The sequence below is a fragment of the Bubalus kerabau genome, chromosome 1 (genome assembly GCF_029407905.1).
Source record: "Bubalus kerabau isolate K-KA32 ecotype Philippines breed swamp buffalo chromosome 1, PCC_UOA_SB_1v2, whole genome shotgun sequence".
In the NCBI taxonomy this organism is placed as follows: Eukaryota; Metazoa; Chordata; class Mammalia; order Artiodactyla; family Bovidae; genus Bubalus; species Bubalus kerabau.
The window spans coordinates 18,891,956-18,916,688 of NC_073624.1; the positions used below are offsets into that span (position 1 = coordinate 18,891,956).

Consider the following 24,733-nt stretch of genomic DNA (forward strand, 5'->3'; position numbering starts at 1 on the left):
CTTAGGGAGCATCACTACGAACAAAGCTAGTGGAGGTGATGGAATTCCAGTTGAGTTATTTCAAATCCTGAAAGATGATGCTGTGAAGGTGCTGCACTCAATATGCCAGCAAATTTGGAAAACTCAGCAGTGGCCACAGGACTGGAAAAGGTCAGTTTTCATTCCAATCCCAAAGAAAGGCAATGCAAAAGAATGCTCAAATTACCACACAATTGCACTCATCTCACACGCTACTACAGCATGCTCAAAATTCTCCAAGCCAGGCTTCAGCAATACATGAACCATGAAATTCCAGAGGTATAAGCTGGTTTTAGAAAAGGCAAAGGAACAAGAGATCACATTGCCAACATCTGCTGGATCGTTGAAAAAGCAAGAGAGTTCCAGGAAAACATCTATTTCTGCTTCATTGACTATGCCAAAGCCTTTGACTGTGTGGATCACAATAAACTGTGGAAAATTCTTCAAGAGATGAGAATACCAGACCACCGAACCTGCCTCTTGAGAAACCTGTATGCAGGTCATAAAGCAACATTTAGAACTGGACATGGAACAACAGACTGGGTCCAAATAGGAAAAGGACTACATCACGGCTGTATATTGTTATCCTGCTTATTTAACTTATATACAGAGTACCTCATGAGAAATGCTGGGCTAGATGAAGCACAAGCTGGAGTCAAGATTGCTGGGAGACATATCAATCACCTCAGATATGCAGATGACATAACCCGTATGGCAGAAAGTGAAGAAGAACTAAAGAGCCTCTTGATGAAAGTGAAAGAGGGGAGTGAAAAGTTGGCTTAAAGCTCAACATTCAGAAAACTAAGATCATGGCATCCGGTCTCATCACTTCATGGCAAATAGATATGGAAACAGTGGAAACAGTGGCTGACTTTATTTTGGGGGCTCCAAAATCACGGCAGATGGTGACTGCAGCCATGAAATTAAAAGACACTTGCTCCTTGGAAGGAAAGTTATAATCAACCTAGACAGCATATTAAAAAGCAGAGACATTACTTTGCCAACAAAGGTCCATCTAGTCAAAGCTATGGTTTTTCTAGTAGTCATGTGTGGATGTGAGAGTTGGACTGTAAAGAAAGTTGAGCAACAGAGAATTGATTCTTTTGAACTGTGGTGTTGGAGAAGACTCTTGAGAGTCCCTTGGACTGCAAGGAGAGCCAACCAGTCCATCCTAAAGGAGATCAGTCCTGAGTGTTCACTGGAAGGACTGATGCTGAAGCTGAAACTCCAATATTTTGGCCACCTGATGTGAAGAGCTGAATCATTTCAAAAGACCCCGATGCTGAGAAAGATAGGGGGCAGAAGGAGAAGGGGATGACAGAGGATGAGATTGCTGGATGGCATCACTGACTCAATGGACATGAGTTTGGGTAAACTTTGGGAGTTGGTGGTGGACAGGGCAGCCTGGCATGCTACAGTCCATCGGGTCGCAAAGAGTTGGACACAACTGAGCAATTGAACTGAACTGAACTGAACACTAATTGAATTAAAGAGGGAATTTTCAAGATTATAATGAGATGCACCCTTAATAAAGATACAGACATCAAAATTCAAGAAAGGTAACAGAACATATTTTGAAATATACTTGACAGAATGAAAAGAAGAAATATGCAAAATCACAATCAAAATGGGGGATTTTTACTGTATCTTTTTCAATAGCATACAAACCAGACATACAAAAAACAAAGAATACAGTAGATGTACAACAAAGTAATCAGCACATTTAACTAAGTAACACATAGAGCAATGCACCCAACAATGCAAGAGTTCACATTATTGTAAATGCACTAGGAACATTTATCAAAAATGACCACATAATAGGACAAAATATTTCACTCTTTGAATACATACAGAGTATTTACTCTGACCACATGGAATAAAATTAAGAATTAAAAAGAAAATATTGTTAGCCATCCCTATTTTGGGAAATTCAGCAACACCCTTCCAAAAAACACCTGAGTCTGGGAATAAATTTAAAATTTACCAAATATTGTGAAATAATGATAATAAAAATACAATAATAATGATAATAAACACAAAATAATGATATTATCATAAATTCTTCTAATGAAACTCAAGTAGGGCCTAAGGGACATTTATACCCTAGATTTAGAGAAGAGGAAAGACCGAAAGTGAAAAAAAATGTAAGCTTCAATTAAGAAACTAGGAGATAAGAAAAAAATATAGAATGTTGGGGTTAATTAAAAAAGGAATAATAATGAATGGAAAAGAAGTTAAGTATAAGATGGAAAACATAGGAAAAAACCCTTTAAACATGGCTCATTGAAAATTGATGAACACTGATCAATACCAATGAAGAGCAGAGAGTAAATGAAGTTAACAATACCAAGAATGAAAAGGGACATCACTACAAATCATACAGATTTTTTGGTCATAGTTTTTGTGTTGTTGTTTGTTTTTGGCTGTGCTGTGGCTTGGGGGATCTTAGTTCCCAGGTCAGGGATTGAACCTGGACCCATGACAGTGAAAGTCCAGAGATTTAACCCCTGGATTGCATAGCTTTATTAATAAAATTTATACATTTCATGTGGATAAGTACACAAAAAGTGTCAATTTCTCCACAGCCTTGCAAACAGGTAGGTATCTTTAAAAAAAAAAAAAAAAAACAACAGTCATTCTGACATGTGTGAGATGATATCTCTTTCTGGTTTTGATTTACATTTCCCTGATGATTGACAATGTCAACCATTTTTCATACACCCACTGGCCATTTGTATGTCTTCTTTAGAGAACTGTCTATTCAAGCCCTTGGCCAATTTTTCAAATGAGTTATTAGGTTTTGGATTTTTTTTTCTTGAGTTGCAGGAATTCCTTATTTGTTTGGAAATTAATACCTTATATAATTTGTGCTAGCTTGCTTTTTCACTCTGTTGATGTTTCCTTTGGCTTGAAGAAGATTTTTAGTTTGATATATTCCCACTTGTCTATTTTTGCTTTGTTGCCTGTACTTTTGACATCATATCCATGAAATCATGAAGCAATGTGTTTTTATTTTGTGATGAAGCTATCACATATCTAAAATGTAATTTTTATCTGGCGATGATATTATACAATCACACATAGTAAAATAAATTCAGATAAATAAATGAATTCAAAATTAGGTTTTGAATATTCTTTAGGGGAACTGTAAAATTATTTGCAGAAAATAAAACTTGATTCAATATTATTTTGAGATTAAGAATGGCATATGAAGCATTTCATTAAAGGCAGAAGTCAAAAAGTAAACCATTATAGATTTGATAACATACCCCCCCATTCACATATTAACCTTAAACATATATGCAAAAAATGGGGGAAATATTTACAAAAATATTTAAGAAAAAGTAAGTGATGTTTCTTTATAAGACTATAAAGAAAGCTGAGCACTGAAAAATTGATGCTTTTGAACTGTGGTGTTGGAGAAGACTCTTGAGAGTCCCTTGGACTGCAAGGAGATCCAACCAGTCCATCTTAAAGGAGATCAGTCCTGAGTGCTCATTGGAAGGACTGATGCTGAAGCTGACACAACTGAGTGACTGAACTGAAGTGATGTTGGTTTATAAAGGATTCCTATAAATAAATAAAAAATTTTAAAACAGTCTAGAGGAAAAAAAATATTGTCATGAAAGATATCATAAAATTGTAATATAGGAAAGAAGATAATATTTTTGTATACAGTGTTTGTGAAAGTCGCTCACTCATGTCCAACTCTTTACGACCCCATGGAGTATACAGTCCATGGAATTCTCCAGGCCAGAATACTGGAGTGGGTAGCCTTTCCCTTCTCCAGGGGTCTTCCCAAGCCAGGGATCGCACCTAGGTTTTCCACATTGCAGGCAGATTCTTTACCTGCTGAGTCATCAGGGGAGCCCAAGAATACTGGAGTGAGTAGCCTATCCCTTCTCCAGTGGATCTTCCTGACCCAGGAATCAAACCGGGGTCTCCTGCATTGTAGGCAGATTCTTTACCAGCTTAGATACCAGGGAAGCCCTAATGTGGATTTAAAAAAAAAAAAAAAAAAGCACAATGCATGTTCTTATGTCAAGACTATGAAGAGAATAATACTCTTTTAAAATTAATTATTTATTTGGTTGTCCTGGGTCTTAGTTGCAGCATGCAAATTCTTACTTGTGGGATCAAAAGAAAAAAAATTGTAACTACATGTGGTGATGGATATCACTGTATGCGTGGTGATGATTTACCAATATGTCCCTTATGATTATATAGTGGAAGTTAGAAATAGATTTAAGGGCCTATATCTGATAGATACAGTGCCTGATGAACTATGGAATGAGGTTCATGACATTGTACAGGAGACAGGGATCAAGACCATTCCCATGGAAAAGAAATGCAAAAAAGCAAAATGGCTGTCTGGGGAGGCCTTACAAATAGCTGTGAAAAGAAGAGAAGTGAAAAGCAAAGGAGAAAAGGAAAGATATAAGCATCTGAATGCAGAGTTCCAAGAATAGCAAGAAGAGATAAGAAAGCCTTCCTCAGAGATCAATGCAAAGAAATAGAGGAAAACAACAGAATAGGAAAGACTAGAGATCTCTTCAAGAAAATTAGAGATACCAAGGGAACATTTCATGAAAAGATGGGCTCGATAAAGGACAGAAATGGTATGGACCTAACAGAAGCAGAAGATATTAAGAAGAGATGGCAAGAATACACAGAAGAACTGACAAAAAAGATCTTCACGACACAGATAATCACGATGGTGTGATCACTGACCTAGAGCCAGACATCCTGGAATGTGAAGTCAAGTGGGCCTTAGAAAGCATCACTACGAACAAAGCTAGTGAAGGTGATGGAATTCCAGTTGAGCTATTTCAAATCCTGAAAGATGATGCTGTGAAAGTGCTGCACTCAATATGCCAGCAAATTTGGAAACTCAGCAGTGGCCACAGGACTGCAAAAGGTCAGTTTTCATTACAATCCCAAAGAAAGGCCATGCCAAAGAATGCTCAAACTACCTCACAGTTGCACTCATCTCACACGCTAGTAAAGTAATGCTCAAAATTCTCCAAGCCAGGCTTCAGCAATATGTGAACCGTGAACTTCCAGATGTTCAAGCTGGTTTTAGAAAAGGCAGAGGAACCAGAGATCAAATTGCCAGCATCGCTGGATCATTGAAAAAGCAAGAGAGTTCCAGAAAAACATCTATTTCTGCTTTATTGACTGTACCAAAGCCTTTGACTGTGTGGATCACAATAAACTGTGGAAAATTCTGAAAGAGATGGGAATACCAGACCACTGATCTGTCTCTTGAGAAATTTGTATGCAGGTCAGGCAGCAACAGTTAGAACTGGACACAGAATAACAGACTGGTTCCAAATAGGAAAAGGAGTACATCAAGGCTGTATATTGTCACCCTGCTTTTTTAACTTATATGCAGAGTACATCATGAGAAATTCTGGGCTGGATGAAGCACAAGCTGGAATCAAGATTGCTGGGAGAAATATCAGTCACCTCAGATATGCAGATGACACCATCCTTATGGCAGAAAGTGAAGAGGAACACAAAAGCCTCTTGATGAAAGTGAAAGTGGAGAGTGAAAAAGTTGGCTTAAAGCTCAACATTCAGAAAACGAAGATCATGGCATCTGGTCCCATCACTTCATGGGAAATAGATGGGGAAACAGTGGAAACAGTGTCAGACTTTATTTTTTTGGGCTCCAAAATCACTGCAGATGGTGACTGCAGCCATGAAATTAAAAGACACTTACTCCTTGGAAGGAAAGTTATGACCAACCTAGATAGCATATTCAAAAGCAGAGACATTACTTTGCCAACAAAGGTTCGTCTAGTCAAGGCTATGGTTTTTCCTGTGGTCATGTATGGATGTGAGAGTTGGACTGTGAAGAAGGCTGAGTGCTGAAGAATTGTGTTGGAGAAGACTCTTGAGAGTCCCTTGGACTGCAAGGAGATCCCACCAATCCATTCTGAAGGAGATAAACCCTGGGATTTCCTTGGAAGGAATGATGCTAAAGCTGAAACTCCAGTACTTTGGCCACCTCATGGGAAGAGTTGACTCATTGGAAAAGACTCTGATGCTGGGAGGGATTGGGGGCAGGAGGAAAAGGGGACGACAGAGGATGAGATGGCTGGATGGCATCACTGACTCGATGGACGTGAGTCTGGGTGAACTCCGGGAGTTCATGATGGACAGGGAGGCCTGGCGTGCTGCGATTCATGGGGTGGCAAAGAGTCGGACACGACTGAGCGACTGAACTGAACTGAAGAAAAACATAAACACTATGTTTCACACTTAGAACTAATATAATGTTACAAGAATTACATCTCAATTAATAATTTTAACAAACAAGATTGGAATATGTAGATAAAAATTAATTTCATCCTTACCTCATTTAGGCTTCTCTGGTAGCTCAGACAGCAAAGAATCTGACTGCAGTGTGGGAGACTCACTTGTGATACCTAGGTTGGGATGAGCCCCTGGAGAAGGGAATGGAAACCCATTCCAGTATTCTAGCCTGGAGAATTCTGTGGACAGAGGAGCCTGGCAGGCTACAGTCCATGCAGACACAAAGAGTCGGACACTAGCATTTTCACTTAATGTCATTTTGTGGACCCAAACTAAACTCATCACTTAGATTTTAAAATATCAAATCTTACTGGATCCTACAGGGTTGGGACAGACACACAGAAACATACAGTAAATCACCTGCACACCAGATATAGGCTTCCTCCTTTGGAGAGCATGAGTTGTAATTCCAAGGGTCAGAAGGACACTGCCAGAGAGAGGTGTCAGTTTTCTGACACTGGATTCCATCCACCCACTGGGGTCTAGAACCTTCTCTAAGAGCAACAGAAGAGTTGAGGGTTCCACTGTCCCCACAGCCAAGCTGTCTGCAGATCACGGACACAGTGATGTCTTCCATGGGGCTGCGGCAGACACTGCCCCAGGTCCCGTTGTAGAAAACTTCCAGCCACCCAGCACACTGCTGGTCCTCACTCACCATCCTGAGGGCCAGGAACTCTAAGGTTGAAAGAGAGGAAACAGGACACAATGAAAACTTTGCTGCATGTTCTAGGTTTTCCTTTCTTCTAGAAATGGTAAACATTCATCTCTGACCTTGTTCAAGAGATACCCACTAGATGACAAGACTGACATTGCCTCCCTTTTAACTGACTTTGTCCATTTGTATCTGTCTTTCTATTTCTACCACAATGGTGTAGTGGATATGAACTGAGAGGAAGACCAAACTGTGTGGGCGCTAGTCAGGGAGGGACAGCTGAATTCTGCTTCCTAACAAAATCTTTGAAGAGTATGTTAAGGGATGTGATGTGGATATTAGGGAGATAGGCAGAATAATTAACCCAAAATGTCCACATCCCAATCTCTGCAATCTGTGAATATGTTACCATAGCTGAGAAAAAGGATTTACAGATGTGATTAAGATAAGGACCTTGGGATGGTGAGATTAAGCTAGAATATTGTATGAACAATGTGAGCCCAGTCTGAGCACATCCTTAGACCCACTATCCTTAAACATGGAATACATTTCTTAGCTCTGCCTAGAGAGAGAAATGTGACTCTGGATAATATCTGGAGGCCTGTAGCATTGCTGGTCTGATAATGGATGAAGGAGGCTGTGAACCAAGGGATGTAGGCAGTTTCTAGAAGCTTGAGAATTCCATGGACAGAGGGGCAGGGCAGGATACAGTCCATGGGATCGCAAAGAGTCAGACACGACTGTGGGACTAACTTTCTTTTTTTTTTATCTAGAAGATTGAAAAGACAAGAAATAGATTCTCCCCCAGAGCCGCAGAAGTGATGCAGCCCTGCTGAAGCCTTGATCCAGGCCCAGGGAGATCCCTGCTGGACATGTAAGCTACAGAAGTGTAAGGAAATAAATACATGTTGTTGTAACCCACTATTTGGTAAATTGTTACTGAAGCAAAAGGAAACTATTACTATGGATTTAAAACTTTTGTAGGTAACTGGAGAGAGCCCTGCTTTCAAGAAAAACTGTAAAAAACGGCTCTGCCAGGAAACACTGCTGAGAAGAAAGGACCAGATCCTCAGCTGCTGCGGGAGGAAGTGAAAGCACCTCGTCTTCACGTCTGCTGGAAAGACAGGCTCCATGGGAGGAAGCCTCCTTCTCTGGTCCTTTAGGCATCTCTCCCTCAGGGCTCAGACCCCGTTCTCCAGGGCCCCACCCCTCCCCCACCTGTGGACAGTGCGCAGCGCAGACCTGAGCAGATGACCCCCGCGTCCTGCTTGTGTCTGCAGTCGTGCCGCCCCCAGCCCCGGGAAGGGCACCTCCACACTTGGGACTCCTTTCCTGTGCAGTTCAAGTTGTCCAACCAGATGGGCCCTGATCCTGCCCCGAAGTGAGCAGACCCCACGGCATTGAGGGCTTCTCCACAGCCCAGCTGCCTGCACACCACGCGGGCATCGTCCAGGTCCCAGCCGTCATCACAGATGGTGCCCCAGGAACCCTGGTCGAGGATCTCCACTCTCCCGGCGCAGGGACCGCCCCCGTCCACCAGGCGGAGCTGCCTGCTGTCTGAGGAGAGAAAAATGGGACAATGGGACTTCGACCTGGGGAATGAAAAGGGTCTTCTGTTCTGTGGGACCCTCACCTGAGCAGGAGGGGGCGCTCTCCTCCGAGGCCGCAGAGCCTGCAGGTTGAGACACGGAGTCGTTGCACTGGGAAAGCACCTGGATCTGGTTTCCTAAAGAAACAACAATGATCAGAAGTCTGGAAGGGTTGGAGAACAGGAAACTGAATTAAGGGAAATGATGACCTGGTTAGTTAGTTAGTTCAGTCGCTCAGTCGTGTCCGACTCTTTGCAACCCCATGAACCGCAGCACACAAGGCCTCTTTGTCCATCACCAACTCCCGGAGTCCACCCAAACCCATGTCCATCCAGTCAGTGACACCATCCAACCATCTCCTCCTCTGTCATCCCCTTCTCCTCTTGCCCTTAATCTTTCTTCACATGATAGAGTTCTTCACATCAGGTGGCCAAAGTACTGGAGTTTCAGCTTCATCAGTCCTTCCAATGAACACCCAGGACTGATCTCCTCTAAGATGGACTGGTTGGATCTCCTTGCAGTGCAAGGGACTCTCAAGAGTCTTCTCCAACACCACAGTTCAAAAGCATCAATTCTCCATTGCTCAGCTTTCTTTATGGTCCAACTCTCATATAGCCATACATGACTACTGGAAAAACCATAGCCTTGACTAGACGGAACTTTGTTGACAAAGTATTGTCTCTGCTTTGTAATATGCTGTCTAGGTTGGTCATAACTTTCCTTCCAAGAAGTAAGTGTCTTTTAAGTTCTTGGCTGCAGTCACCACCTGCAGTGATTTTGTGGCCCAAAAAAATAAAGTCAGACACTGCTTTCATTGTCTCCCCATCCATTTGCCATGAAGTGATGGGAACAGATGCCATGATCTTAGTTTTCTGAATGTTGAGCTTTAAACCAACTTTTTCACTCTCCTCTTTCACTTTCATCAAGAGGCTCTTTAGTTCCTCTTCACTTTCTGCCATAAGGGTGGTGTCATCTCCATATCTGAGGTTATTGGTATTTCTCCCAGCAATCTTGATTCCAGCTTGTGCTTCTTCCAACCCAGCGTTTCTCATGAGGTACTCTGCATATAAGTTAAACAAGCAGGATGACAATATACAGCCTTGAGGTACTCCTTTTCCTATTTGAAACCAGTCTGTTGTTCCATGTCCAGTTTTAACTGTTGCTTTATGACCTGCATACAGGTTTCTATAGAGGAAGGTTAGGTGGTCTGATATTCCCATCTCTTGGAGAATTTTCCACAGTTTATTGTGATCCACACAGTCAAAGGCTTTGGCATAGTCAATAAAGCAGAAATAGATGTTTTCCTGGAACTCCCTTGCTTTTTCAATGATCCAATAGATGTTGGCAATTTAATCTCTGGTTCCTCTGCCTTTTCTAAAACCAGCTTGAACATCTGGAAGTTCACGATTCACGTATTGCTGAAGCCTGGCTTGGAGAATTTTGAGCATTACTTTACTAGTGTGTGAGATGAGTACAATTGTGTGGTAGTTTGAGCATTCTTTTGCATTGCCTTTCTTTGGGATTGGAATGAAAACTGACCTTTTCCAGTCCTGTGGCCACTGCTGAGTTTTCTAAATTTGCTGACATATTTCGTGCTGCACTTTCACAGCATCATCTTTTAGGATTTGAAATAGCTCAACTGGAATTCCATCACCTCCACTAGTTTGTTAGTAGTGATGCTTCCTAAGGCCCACTTGACTTCTCATTCCAGGAGCTCTGGCTCGAGGTGAGTGTGAGTGATCACACCATCATCAATATCCAGGTCGTGAAGATTTTTTTTGTACAGTTCTTCTGTGTATTCTTGCCATCTCTTCTTAATATCTTCTGCTTCTATTAGGTCCATATGATTTCTATCCATTATTGAGCCCATCTTTGCATGAAACGTTCCCTTGGTATCTCTAATTTTCTTGAAGAGATCTCTAGTCTTTCCCATTCTGTTGTTTTCCTCTATTTCCTTGCATTGATTGCTGAGGAAGGCTTTCTTATCTCTCCTTGCTATTCTTTGGAACCCTGCATTCAAATGGGTATATCTTTCCTTTTCTCCTTTGCTTTTTGCTTCCCTTCTTTTCACACCTATTTGGAAGGCCTCCTCAGAGAGCCATTTTCCTTTTTTGCATTTCTTTTTTTGGGGGATGGTCTTGATTCCTGTCTCCTGTACAGTGTCACGAACCTCTGTCCATAGTTCATCAGGCACTCTGTCTATCAGATCTAGTCCCTTAAATCTATTTCTCACTTCCACTGTATAGTCATAAGGGATTTGATTTAGGTCATACCTGAATGGTCTAGTGGTTTTCCCCACTTTCTTCCATTTAAGACTGAATTTGGCAATAAGGAGTTCATGATCTGCAGTCAGCTCCCAGTCTTGTTTTTGCTGCCTGTATAGAGCTTCTCCATCTTTGGCTGCAAAGAATATAATCAATCTGATTTCGGTGTTGACCATCTGGTGATGTCCATGTGTAGAGTCTTCTCTTGTGTTGTTGGAAGAGGATGTTTGCTATGAAAGCTGTGACCCAGCAGTAAAGTAATCATACTCTTATTGTTCACCTTCTCCGTGCAGAGTTTTCCTTCTGACAGTATCACAATTTTTGTTTTAACCCAAGTGTTGCTATAAGAATGAGTTAAGTAAGTTGTTGTATCCCTAAATCTATCCCTGTGCTGTGCTTAGTCGCTCAGTCATGTCAGACTGTTTGTGACCCCCATGGACTATAGCCCACCAGGCTCCTCTGCCCATAGGATTTTTCAAGCAAGAATATGTGGAGTGGGTTGCCATGCCCTCCTCCAGGGGATCTTCCCAATCCAGGGATCAAACCCAGGTCTCCTGCATTGCAGGCAGATTCTTTACCATCTGAGCCACCGGGAAGGCCAAATCTATCCCTAAGTAAAAGCAAAACAAAATTCTTTCTGAAGGATTTCTACAATTTCTTCAATGTCTAACTTTAAAACAAACACTTAAATAAAATAGATCTCGCGAAAAACAGAAAGGAAAAAGGAGACATTGGAAAGAATTTCCCAAATTTTTCAGCTGCTAGATTTACCTGACAGAGAATTTAAATAGCCACGATTAAAGTGTTTACAGAAATAATAGACAAAATGTGTATCTTTGCAGAGAAATAACAAAAGTGAAGTACTTCTAGAGCTGAAAAATGTGTTAGCTGAAATTAAGAACTAAAGAATAATAGTAGCTGTGCACTAGCTCAGCATAAGGTAGAAACATCACAGTGCAAGATCAGAGGATAGTCTTCAAACTAGAAATTCAGGTCACATGACAAGAGTTCTGGTTATATTGTTGTATAGAAGATTTTCCCCCAAAATTTAGCCCAGTTCAGTTCAGTCACTCATTCATGTCCAACTCTTTGTGACCCCATTGGCTGCAGCTCACCAGACTTCCCTGTCCATCACCAACTCCTGGAGCTTGCTCAAACTCATGTCCATCAAGTCGGTGATGCCATCCAACCATCTCATCCTCTGTCATCCCTTTCTTCTCCCACCCTCAATCTTACAGCATCAGGGTCTTTTCCAGTGAGTCAATTCTTCTCATCAGGTGGCCAAAGTATTGCAGCTTCAGCTTCAGAATCAGTCCTTCCAATGAATATTCAGGACTGATTTCCATTAGGATCCACTAGTTTGATCTCCTTGAAGTCCAGGGGACTCTGAACAGTCTTCTCGAACACCACAGTTCAAAAGCATCAATTCTTTGGAGCTCAGTCTTCCTTATGGTCCAACTCTTACATCCATACATGACTACTGGAAAAGCCATAGATTGACTAAATGGACAATTGTCAGCAAAGTAATGTCTCTGCTTTTTAATATTCTGTCTAGGTTTGTCGTAGCTTTTCTTCCAAGGGACAGATGTCTTTTAATTTCATGCCTGCAGTCACCATCTACAGTGACTTTGGAGCCCAAGAAAATAAAGTCTGTCACTGATTCCATTATTTCCCCATCTATTTGTCATGAAGTAATGGGGCTGGATGCCTTGATCTTAGTTTTTTGAATGTTGAGTTTTAAGCCAGCTTTTTCACTCTACTCTTTCACTTTCATCAAGAGGCTCTTCAGCTCCTCTTTGCTTTCTGCCATAAAGGTGGTGTCATCAGTGTATCTGAGGTTATTGATATTTCTCCTGGCAATCTTGATTCCAGCTCGTGCTTCACCCAGCCCAGCAGTTCACATGATGTACTCTGCATATAAGTTAAATAAGCAGGGTGACAATATACAGCCTTGACATACACCTTTCCCGGTTTGGAACCAGTCTCTATTTCCATGTCCAGTTCTAACTATTGCTTCTTGATCTGCGTACAGGAGGCAGCTCAGGTGGTCTGGTATTCCCATCTCTTTAAGAATCTTCCAGTTTGTCATGATCCACACAGTCAAAGGTTTGGCATGGTCAATAAAGCAGAATAGATGTTTTTCCGGAACTCTCTTGCTTTTTCTGTGATTCAACGGATGTTAGCAATTTGATCAATATGAAAAGGCAAAACTTTTAGCTGAAGAAAAAGAATATATACTTCATTTTGCTTATGACTTTGGGTCATTAATCAGAAAAAGACTCAGTTTGGCAGTCTTCCAGTGGGGTCTTTCAGTGCTGCAATTAGATGTCACCTGGGGCTGAAGTCATTTAAAGACCGACTGAACTCTGGTTCTGTAAGGAAATTCCCCGAAGTGTCCTAAGGGTAAAGGAACATCATGGCTTCAACTTATTCCGAAAGATTTTACATATTCAGGAAGAAATGGGGCAGAAGGGGAATCGAGAAGGAAAGACACTCACACACACAGAGATTAAAGTGAAATATTGATACTAACATTTAGAAACCCAGGTAAAGGTCATAAAGAAATTTTTATATAACTTTCCCAACATTTTAATGTCTCAAATGATATCAAAATTTTAAAAATTAAAAGGTGAAAACAACTCAAAGAGAATTCATTGCCAGGACACTTTCACAAAAATACTCATAACATCAAAAATAAAATAGCTAGGAGAAATCCTAGTAGAAGATGGGCAAAATCTCTGAGAGAAATTCAAGATATAACTGAATGGAGGGATGTATTATGTCAATGATTTGGAAAACTCAACATTGTCAGTGTCAATCATCCTCAAATTTCTTTGTCTCCTCTCAAATTTTTAAATCTAATCTCAGTGAAAATACCCTTAAGCTTTTCTTTTGGTGAAAATGACAAGCTGATTTCTAAATTCATACAAAATACAAGCAACCGAGAATGACCATCACAGTTGGTAAGAAAAGCAACAAAGTCAGAGGAGTTAATATAAAGTAACTCTTGTAAATTAAAATTATTAAGACTAACTACAAAGTTTGAAACTCTGGGAGATAGTGAAGGACACGGAAGCCTGGTGAGCTGTAGTTCATGGGGTCAGAGTCAGACATGCCTTAGCAATTGAACAACAACAATGACAAAGTTATGACAATTAAGAAAATGCAGTATTGGTGCAAGCATAGACAAATGATAACATGGAACAGAATAGAGAGTCTTAAAAAGCACAGACATACTTGCCCTTCTGCTTATGACGAAGGCGGCACTGAAGTGGGGAAAAGAGTCTTTTCAGAACAAGATTGACTCAATTGGATGTCCATATGAAACCTATCTAACACCAATATCAATCCCAGAAGGAATGCACAATTATATGTAAGAGAAAATACTAAAATTTCCATAAGACACTCTTGGAGAATGTTTTTATGATCTTGGAGTAGGCAAAAATTCTTTTTTAAAGGCTATAAGAAGCATTATATGTACAGGGAAAAGTTGGCAAGTTATGTTTCCATAAGATTAAAAAATGAGTTCATCAAAGGACACCACTGGATTAAGAAAAAGAAAATAAAAGACCAAGGGTTAAACATGGAAAGTAAGTAACACATATTTGCATCCAAAGACATTGTCATGGTAAGTAGTAGTATCATATCTGTAATAGTCAAGAACTGGAAACAACTCAGATTCATACTGTCAGTAGAATTGATTAGTACATGGCCATATGATCAAAGTCATACTTTACAGTAATAAAAAAAATAAAGTGCTACAATATACAATATCATGCTGCTGTTGCTGCAGCTAAGTCGCTTCAGTCATGTCCAACTCTGTGCAACCCCATAGACAGCAGCCCACCAGGCTCCCCTGTTCCCGGGATTCTCCAGGCAAGAACACTGGAGTGGGTTGCCATTTCCTTCTCCAATGCAAGAAAGTGAAAAGTGAAAGTGAAGCCACTCAGTCGTGTCCAAGTCTTCGAGATCCCATGGACTGCAGCCTACCAGGCTACTCCATCCATGAGATTTTCCAGCCAAGAGTACTGGAGTGGGGTGCCATCACCTTCTCCAACAACATCATGAGTGAATCCCAAACATAATTTTGAGTCTAAGAAATTAGATACAAAAGATGCAACATACTGCATCATTTTATATAAAGTTCAAAAATTGATAAAACTCTCTATGTTAGTAGAAGTTGGATAAGTGCTTTTCCCTGTCGAGGAGAGGGGACGACAGTGACTGTGGTGCTGGGACATTCTCTTTGTTGCTCTGGGTTGGGGTTCATACTGAGGTCTATACTTACTGCTCCTACATTGTTTTCTATGATTATAAGTAAGCAACAATGTAGCTTAAAAATATATTATTCCCCTTCACACTTCTTGCCCTGGCCTGAAAAATGAAGGAACAATGAGAAGATCCATATTTCACCATGAAATATCTGACTTTGAAGTCCATTTTCCCTCACTCTCTGCTCTTGGGGACATTTCACTCCAGGAGCATCCTGAGTACCAGTAGCCCTTCCCTGTCTCTTACCTGAGCAGATCACAGAGGCTGTGTTGCCATGGGAACAGTCAGGACCACCCAGGGCAGTCACAGGACAACTCCACAGGAAGGACTCAGCCCCTGAGCAGTGAAATCGGGCTGTTAGGATCTGATCACCTCCTTCCACCAAGTGTGGTCCTCTGGGGGTGGAGATGGCGACTCCACAGCCAAGCTGACGACAGACAACATTGGCATTGGCCAGACTCCAGTGGGAGGCACAGAGCACTCTCCATCGTCCAGAAATGTTCATCTCCACCTGCCCCTCACATTGAGAGGAGCCGTTTGTCATGAGCCGGACTTCTGAGTATGCTGGTAGGAGAAGACAGAGTTTCAGCAAAATCACATGACTTTCTCACCTGAACAAGGTGTTCACAGAGGTGAAAGGCCTGACCTGCATCTCACCTGAACAGACAACCTGAGCAGCTCCACTGTGGTGACAAGTGCCCGCTGGACAGGGAACTCTGGGGCAGACCCTGAGTTCAGGCTCCTCCCCCTCACACCTGAACTCTTCAGCCCAGACCCGGCCATCAGAATCTCTGAAGAGCTCATGTCCCAGGACAGACACAGCCTTGCCACACCCCAGCTCTGCACAGATGACCTGGGCAGTGGGGAGTGTGAAGTTCCCATCAGACACTGGGGTCCAGACTTCTCCAGAATGCACTTCTACTCGCCCTGAGCAGGGTCCATCCCCTCCAGCCAGACGCACAAATCCTAAGAGGAAACAACAAAACCAGTGAGTGTTCATGGTACTGACCTCAAACCACACATTACAGGCCGTGGTGTGAAAGTTTTTCTTTTTAAAAATGGAGCATGTAGAGAGCCTTTGACAGTTAGTGTCCTAATCGAATTTTCATCAGCAGGTTTCTGAAAAGAAATCCAGGAGGATTACAAGGTCAGTTTGGGATGGCTGAATCCCAAGAACATACACTTTGAGACTGATTAGAAATCTGAATTCCTAGGTCTAGGAGCCTAGAAACTACAGAGCACAATTCAGATCATTGGAATGGCTGAATGCTGGAAACACATCTTTTAGCATTGGTTGGAGAAGTGAATTTCTCATTTAGCAGCCTAGGACTTACAGATCCAAGGATAATGTGTAATATGCCAGCACTTAAAAGTAGAGATATGCAGAACAGAACCCACCCAGAGGAACATGGGCTATGATATGAGAGACCTAGCATCCAGACAAGCTTAGAAAGCTTTCCTGGAACTTGTTGGGCTAATATTCCGATCAGTTTTCTCTCCCAGGAGCTAGTCCTCAAGTGACTTAGGTGAGGGAAAGTCTTGAGGCTGGATCCATGAGGGGATGCCAACCTGTAGACGGGTGACGGCTCCAGAAAAGAAATATAGATGCTGTCACTAATTCGTGTTTATGTCATCACATGTTGTCTCTTCGATGGCAAAAATTCCATGAATTTCTTCAGTGACCTCAGTGGGAAAGAAGATGAGTTAAGAAAACTCAGAGAGTCATAGAGAGAGAGTCCCAGCCATCTCTCTTGAAATCCTAGGATTTGTCAAAGAACCTGGTAGAGTGTGTGTTCTCAGTGGGAGCTTACCAGACAGCTGAGTTTCCAGATCATCTCCTATTAAAGGTTTTTCTTCTGAAACAGGACTTATAGAAAATGCTAATTGATTTTAATACTATCATTGTACTAATTCTAACCACAGAAAAATATGCATTCTTCTCAAGCACAAATGGAATATTCTCCAGGCTAGGCTACAAATAAGTCTTAACAAATTCAAAAATATTAAAGTAATTCCAAGTATCTTTCATGACCATAATGGAATGGAAATAAAACGCAATAGTGGTAAGGAAACAGGAAATTCATGAATATATAAAAATTAAACCACACACTCCTATTTTAAGACTGTTTTCTCTACTTCTATTAAGAATGCCATTGGGATTTAGATAGGAATTGCATTAAATCTGTAGATCACTTTGACAAGTACAGGCATTTTAACAATATTACTTCTTCCAGGCCAGAAGCACAGAATGACTTTCCATTGATTAGATGGTCTTTAATTTCTTTCATGGATGTTTTACAATTCTAAAAGATGGCATGTTGAATGTTTCACAATTCTAAAAGGAGGAAGAAGAAGGAGAAGGAGGAGGAAGTGAGCAAACAAGCTATAATTTGGAGAGTTCCAAGTTGAAAAAGCCTCAATATGGACAAAATATGTAAATATTTGTGGGAAACACTTGTTGGATAGGTTGTTAGCATATTGCATCGCCCTCTGCTCCTCCCATCTACCACTTAAGCTGCTATCCTTTTTCATTTCTCCCACTTCAGACAAGCAAATACAATTTTAAAAGACACAGATGAATGGAAAAGAAAATCAGAAAGGATAGCTACTGCTGTAGAAGTAGGGTGTAGGTGGGGTATATGGCAGGCAAGGTGGGATCAAGGAAGTTTTAAAACTAAAGGAGAGAAAAATAAAAGTTTTTTTTATTTTTATTAAAAATAAAGTTCACCATTTGGTCATCAGAGGAACACATTTTGAACAGAATGAAAATAACCCAATGAAAAAACTTTATTTGATTCATCAAGTATAATTCCCTGATTTTTAGATGTTTTCTGATTATTTATTTCTAAAGTTCTTACTGGTAAAGGACTGCTTAGTGATGCCCAACATCCAACCAAAAAATTATTAGAATTTCCAAAGGGGAAAAATGTAACCCATAACACATTTTAAAAAAATAATCATTTAAATCAGCTTCAGAAATTGCAGAAATTATTGAACTGGCTGAAGAGATCTTTAAACTACTAATATCAATATGCTTAATGAACAATAAAAATAAACATGGAGGAAAACTAGCAAAAATAAACAAATGAGACTTCTAAAACTGAAAAAATATAGTATTGGAATGAACAATTATTTGGATTAATTACACAAGAGACTAGACATTGCAGAATAAAAGAATTGGGAAGTAAAACACAGCAGTAGAGACTATCTAAACTGAACCAAAGAGAGTAAAAAGGCAGAAAAATATGAATGGAAACTCAATGGCATGTGGGATAATATAAAAATATATAAAATATGTGTATTTGGAGATTCAGAATAAGGGATGTGTAGAAAAATATTAAGAAAAGATAAATGAAATTTTTTCCAAATTTATTGAAAACTATAAATCCACTGATTCAAAAAGCTAAACAAACCCCGAACAAGGTAATGAAATCATTCTCAGAAAACATGACAATGTAAATACTGAAATTCAGTGGTAAACAAACAAACAAAAATATCTTAAGAGCAGCCAGGGAAATTTGACACATTATATACAGCAGAACAAAAGGATAAGTATTATTTACTGACTTTTTGTTGGAGGCAGTGAAAGTCAGATGACAATGTAAAAACATATTTAAAGTATTGGGGTTGGGCATTTGTTACTCTAGAATTGAATCACCTATAAAAATACTTTTCAAAACTGAATGAAAATTAAGATGACTTCAGGTAAATGAAAAATGATAGAATTGGAGGCCACCAGACACACACTACACAAAACTGCCTCAGAAAGTTCTTCAAGCTAAAGGGAGATGACAGCAGATGAAAACAGGGATCCACTCAAAGGTATAGAGTCTGTGCTAGATGTTGATTCTCTGTTAGAAGATTTAAGGCAAAAATATTAGCAACAAACTATAAGATTCATAATAAATTTATAAGTAGAATGTATGACAATGATAGCACCAATGACCAAAGTGGAAGAAAACTATGGTGACTGACATTGCATGTTGTGACATAACATCATTTCAAGGTAGAATGTAATTAAAGATTAGTAATTCAACATGGGCTTCCCCAATGGTTCAGTGGCGAACAATCCATCTGCCAATGTAGGAGATGCGGTTTCGATCCCAGGTCTAGGAAAATCCCACATACCATGGAGCACCTAAGCCCATGCACCACAGTGAGCCTGTGCTCTAGAGCCCGGGAGCCATGACTACTGAAGCTTGAGCACCATAGAGCCTTGCTCCACAGCAAGAGAGGCCACCGCAGTGACCACCTCATGCACTGCAACTAGAGAGTAGCCTCTGATCTCTGCAACTAGACAGAAATCTATGCAGCAATGAAGACCCAGCACAGCCAAAAATAAATAAAAATTATTTTAAATTAAAAAATAATAATTCAACATTATTATCACCTAAAAATCTGATATGATTAATAAGCCAATAGAGTTTTAAGATAAAATAATATACTCAAAGATTAAAATAGGAACAAAGATATAACAAATAGCAGTCAAGTACACTTAAACACAATTATATCAATAATTACATTAAAGGTAAATAATTTAAGTACTCCAAATAAAAAACAAGATGATCAGACCAGATAAAATAAGACAAAACAATATACTGTCTATAAATATATATGTGTTTGAATATAAACACAGAAACATATTAAAAAGGTAAAAAATTATATACTATGCAAACACAAATCAGAGAAGGCTGTATACAGTATCTATATTAATATCATACAAAGTCAGACTATAAGACAAAGAATACATTCAGAGAAAAAGAAACATTTTATGGTAATAAAATACAAAAGAAATTATATACTAGCAAAACTGGTGGCTTAAAAACAAAGTGAGGCTTAGAAGAAAATTTAGAACCTTGATGCTTCCTTGATGCCTACATTAAAATAAAAATAGAAACAGAAGAAAATGATCCAAGACTCAAGAATCTACAAAAGCAACAACGATCATAATTGGGAAGTGAAAGTCGCTCAGTCGTGTCTGACTCTGTGACCCCCATGGTCTATACAATCCATGGAATTCTGCAGGCCAGAAAACTGGAGTGGATAGCCTTTCCCTTCTTCAGGGGTCTTCCCAACCCAGGGATCAAACCCAGGTGCCCCCTGTTGCAGGCAGATTCTTTATCAGCTGAGCCACAAGGGAAGCCCAAGAAAACTGGAGTGGGTAGCCTATCCCTTCTCCAGGGGATCTTCCTGACCCAGGAATCAAACAGGGGTCTCCTGCATTGCAGGCAGACTGTTTACCAGCTGAGCTATCAGGGAAAATCATAACTGAAAAAGAGGAGTGAAAAGTGAATACAGAAATCAATTAAGTAGAAAGCAAATACAAATCAAAAAAATCAATAGGGTCCATTAGTGATTCTCTTAAAAAGAACATAAACACGGATAATCTTCTAGCAAAACCAATTAAGAAAAAAGAGGAAACACAAATTAACAACACCAGTAACAAAAGGAGGAATATCATTATAGATCCTCCCAACATTTAAAGATAAGAGATATGAACCAGTGTTATTTTAATTTGAACATTTTTTGTAAAGTGGGCCTAGTCCTTGAAAACGCATTACTTGTGAAACACAACTCACCGAAATCTGATACAAAAAAAGAGAAAAATATGAGTAAACTTGTATTTGTTAAATAAACAGAATCCGTATTATAAAAACTTTCCTCTAAGAAAACTGCAACCTCCAAATGCTAGCACTTCCACAGAGCTCAGAAATGACTCCCACAACAGGATAAAGGAAGAGAGGGAGGGAAGGAATGAGGGCAGGAAGGAAGTGTAACACAGAGGCTGTGGTGAATGTACGAGTTGACCTGCATCTTTCCAACCCTCCGCTCCTGCAATCCTTGCATCTTCATCCCCTCACCATTTTGCACTTCAGTACTGTAGTCCCTAGTGGCTCAGAAGATAATCAAGACTCTGCCTGCAATTCAGGAGACCCAGGTTTGATCCCTGGGTGAAGATGATCCCCTGGAGAAGGAAATGGCAACCCACTCCAGTATTCTTGCCTGGAGAATCCCATGGACAGAGGAGCTTGGTAGACTAGGGTCCATGGTGTCACAAAGAGTAGGACAGGACTGAAGCAACTTGGAACACTTGCACCAGAGTCCTTCTCAATTTGTTTAGCCCCTCATTGAAATCTCCTCCTTATTTCAAACAAGCTTCTCTACAGTCTTCTCTAGTCATTGTTTCTACTCTAGATTTCTCCTAAACACAGTACTCCACTTCCAACAATCCACTACTGAGGCTGAAATTTCTCTTCCATACCTGACTCCTAAGATTAAGCAGAAGAAACTCCAAGAGTTCAATTTTGATTAAGATGATGAAAAGACAAGCTATTCTAATCTTATCTCTACTAAATCACCACCACTTAACTTCGCATCATTAAAACATGTCTGAAAATACAGAAAAGACAGACCAAGGGGAGGGAACTAGTGACAAAAAGAGAAATAGAAGGAACCTGGAACCATTCATAAAAATGTGAGAGCCTAAGTTAGAGCAATGGTAGCCAGGGAGTACAAACCACAAGCAGTGTTTAAATATCAGAGAATTCTCCAATTCTTTACTTTTAAGTGTATCTTAACTGGTATTAATATCAAGACATCAATCTTCTTAGGATGATAACATTCAGAGTTCTAATTTCACAGAAAGTTCAAACATCACACACTCCATTTTCATTCAGATGCTGATTTATCAAAATATGGTAGAGACACCTGTAGTGTTTCCACAAATTTATCTGCAGTTAGAACCATGATTAGGACATTGTGACGATGACAAAGGTTACTTGAGATGCCAGAAGACAGGTTTGCTTAAAGCAAAAGTTTCTAACTAAAATTTAAAAGCACCTTGAAAATAATTATTTTTAATAAGAATAATAAAGAGAATGGAAGAAAACTTTTTGAAGAGATGAATAGATTTATGACATAGTGCTGTAATGGTTTCACAAATGCATACTTATCAAGCAGTTTTGTATGTCAGTGATACCTCAATAAAGTACCTTTTAAAAAGGAAAAGAATTGTTTTCTTAAGGGCTTCAACTAGAATCATCAAAGATCTGTTGAAGGTGAGATTAGAAAAGATCACTTTTCCAATGATCTTCCTCAACATAAACACCCAAGAGCTGATTGGCTGTGGCTGCTAAGGACCTACTGCAGATGTCCTCAGGGCTCCCTTGTCCCATGATCACATCAGATGGGGTGATTCTTGCCTAAGACCAGCTCCCTACTTGAGGAAACTCACTGTGATAACCGACAATATCTTCCTCCAGTCCAGCTGCTCTGATGGGATTAATATCCTGGACATCCAATCCACAATTATAATAACAACTAGAAGCCTCTCTGTCAAATACTGTGACCACCCACCCACACCCTGGTTTCACTGCTATCTTTACTGCATCCACCTTGGCAAGGTCAAACATATAGACAGCACTGAGCACTTCTGAGCAGTCACTTCAGATCCTCTTAGCGTCACTGCCTCTTATACGTGATGAACTTCAGCTGCTGTGTTGTAAACTTCAAGACTGCATTTTCCTGCTCCCTCAACATCCCTGCAAATGTGATGTGAGCTCCCCACTCGGTTGATCAGGTGCACCAGTGTGATGAGATTGTTTTCTGCCACAAGTTCCACTTCTGGCTTCCTCTGACTGTGACCTGCTGCTGCTGCTGCTGCTGCTGCTGCTAATAAGTCGCTTCAGTTGTGTCCGACTCTGTGCAACCCCATAGATGGCAGCCCACCAGGCTTCCCCATCCCTGGGATTCTCCAGGCAAGAACACTGGAGTGGGTTGCTATTTCCTTCTCCAATGCATGAAAGTGAAAAGTGAAAGTGAAGTCGCTCAGTCGTGTCTGACTCTAGCGATCCCATGGACTGCAGCCTACCAGGCTCCTCCATCCATGGGATTTTCCAGGCAAAAGTACTGCAGTGGGTTGCCATTGATTGTGACCTAGAGACATTTAAATGCACCAGTGAAATCCCTTCACACCTTTTCCTTGTGTAACTGCACCCTGACCCCCAGTGTGGTCACTTGTCCACAGGTCTTCACATGCCCTTTTGTGTCACCATTGCTTGGTTGAGCCTATTCTATCATCACATCCTCCACATAACAACATGGAGGAGTGTGTGACTCTGACATTCAGACCCTATGAGTATGATAAACCTTGTTGCCCCAACTTTTCTATGACCCCTCCCCCACCATGTAGCCACACCCTAGTGACCATTACGTCAAAGAAAACAGAACAATTACCATGATGCGACTATGTCACAGAAGTCAAACCCAGAAGCTGTATCTGTATGAAACTTTTGACCTCACCTCTCTGCCTCTTGTGACACATCACAAAGATCCTTTATCCAAGTATGTTCTAAAGGCTGTACCCATAACCTTGAGTCATTCTGGTAATAAGACAGAGGCTTTTCCTGCTAGAGATCCCCACACAGACCAGACAGGACTTACCTGAGCAGACTACTCCAGCATCCCGATCATGAGTATAGCTATCATTACGATAGTCTTTAATATTAGAATGCTTACAGTCACTGACAGTTGACTCTGTCCCTTCACATAAAGTATACAAAAGCCAAATAGGGCCAAGTCCTGGTCCAAAATAAGCCCTTCCAGGAAAACCAATGGCAGCTCCACACCCCAGCTGTCTGCACACTACAGATGCATCCTTCAGTCTCCACGTGTAACAATCCACTGTGCCCCATTCTCCTTGGTGCTTCACTTCCACTCTGCCCTCACAGCGATGGGCTCCATCCTTCAACCTCAGCTCCAGAGCTGCAAAAGAGACACAGACACAGGACACAGGAGAGATTTTAGGAGACCATGTAGTGGTGTATATTTAAAATATAAGCTCTCTGAGGAGTAAAAGAGTGCATGGGATATAGTATTTCCTGACCTCTGTGGTATAAACATTCCCACCGTGGCCAACTCTAAGCCCCCAGTGTGCCATCACTGAACCTGGAGCAGGAAGGGAGGCACCAGGTGTTTCTCACGAGCCTGTAGAACCAGCTCCAGGGACACCATCGAGAACAGGCCTCAGGGACTCTGGATGCTGCCCTCCCTGTAGATGTGCCCAAGGCTACTAGGGCCCAGCTTCTCTATCTCAGTTACAGCTCGTGGCCCCAGATCCAGGGAGGAATCGTTCCTCTCCTTCCCTGCTCATAGGGAGCATCTCATCCAGCTCAGGAACAGAGGCTGGGGTAACAGGTTCTGAAATGTCCTGGCTATTCCTGCCACCTGGGGTTCATGTCCTTGTGTAATCCACACTTGAATGTACCTAGTAACACGCATCTAACAAATGGAATTTGACAAAAGTGATCAGATGTCACTTTAGCGATTAAGTTTTAAGACGACTCTGGTTTCTGCATTAAAAAGGAGTTCATTTGTAGGAACATTATAGATGGAAACATTACTAGTGTTCAGCAACATTTAAAATTCTCTTTTTATGAGCATGTGGAAATAGTAATACTTCATTGCCTATTTGAAGTTAAGCATAACCATGTGATCTGGCTCATTCAACAAAGTGGCAGAACAAATGATGTCACTTCCACATAGAAACATTTAAGAGCCAGTATATTTTTCTACCACAGCGAATACTGCAGCCTTGTATCACAGTGGGATATAATACA

At 40.7% G+C, this 24,733-nt stretch overlaps 1 protein-coding gene across 1 annotated transcript in view; it reads right to left on the reverse strand.

Annotated features, from left to right (window-relative positions):
- Positions 1-24,733, reverse strand: part of LOC129644243 (antigen WC1.1-like) — a 60,513-nt gene that overhangs the window by 31,446 nt on the left and 4,334 nt on the right. Inside the window, exons 2-7 of the mRNA XM_055569775.1 lie at positions 23,559-23,879; positions 15,774-16,082; positions 15,363-15,671; positions 8,625-8,717; positions 8,234-8,548; positions 6,700-7,014 (exon numbers count right to left, since the gene is read on the reverse strand). Of these exons, the coding sequence (XP_055425750.1) occupies positions 6,700-7,014; positions 8,234-8,548; positions 8,625-8,717; positions 15,363-15,671; positions 15,774-16,082; positions 23,559-23,879 (1,662 nt within the window). The remainder of the gene's footprint in view (positions 1-6,699; positions 7,015-8,233; positions 8,549-8,624; positions 8,718-15,362; positions 15,672-15,773; positions 16,083-23,558; positions 23,880-24,733) is intronic.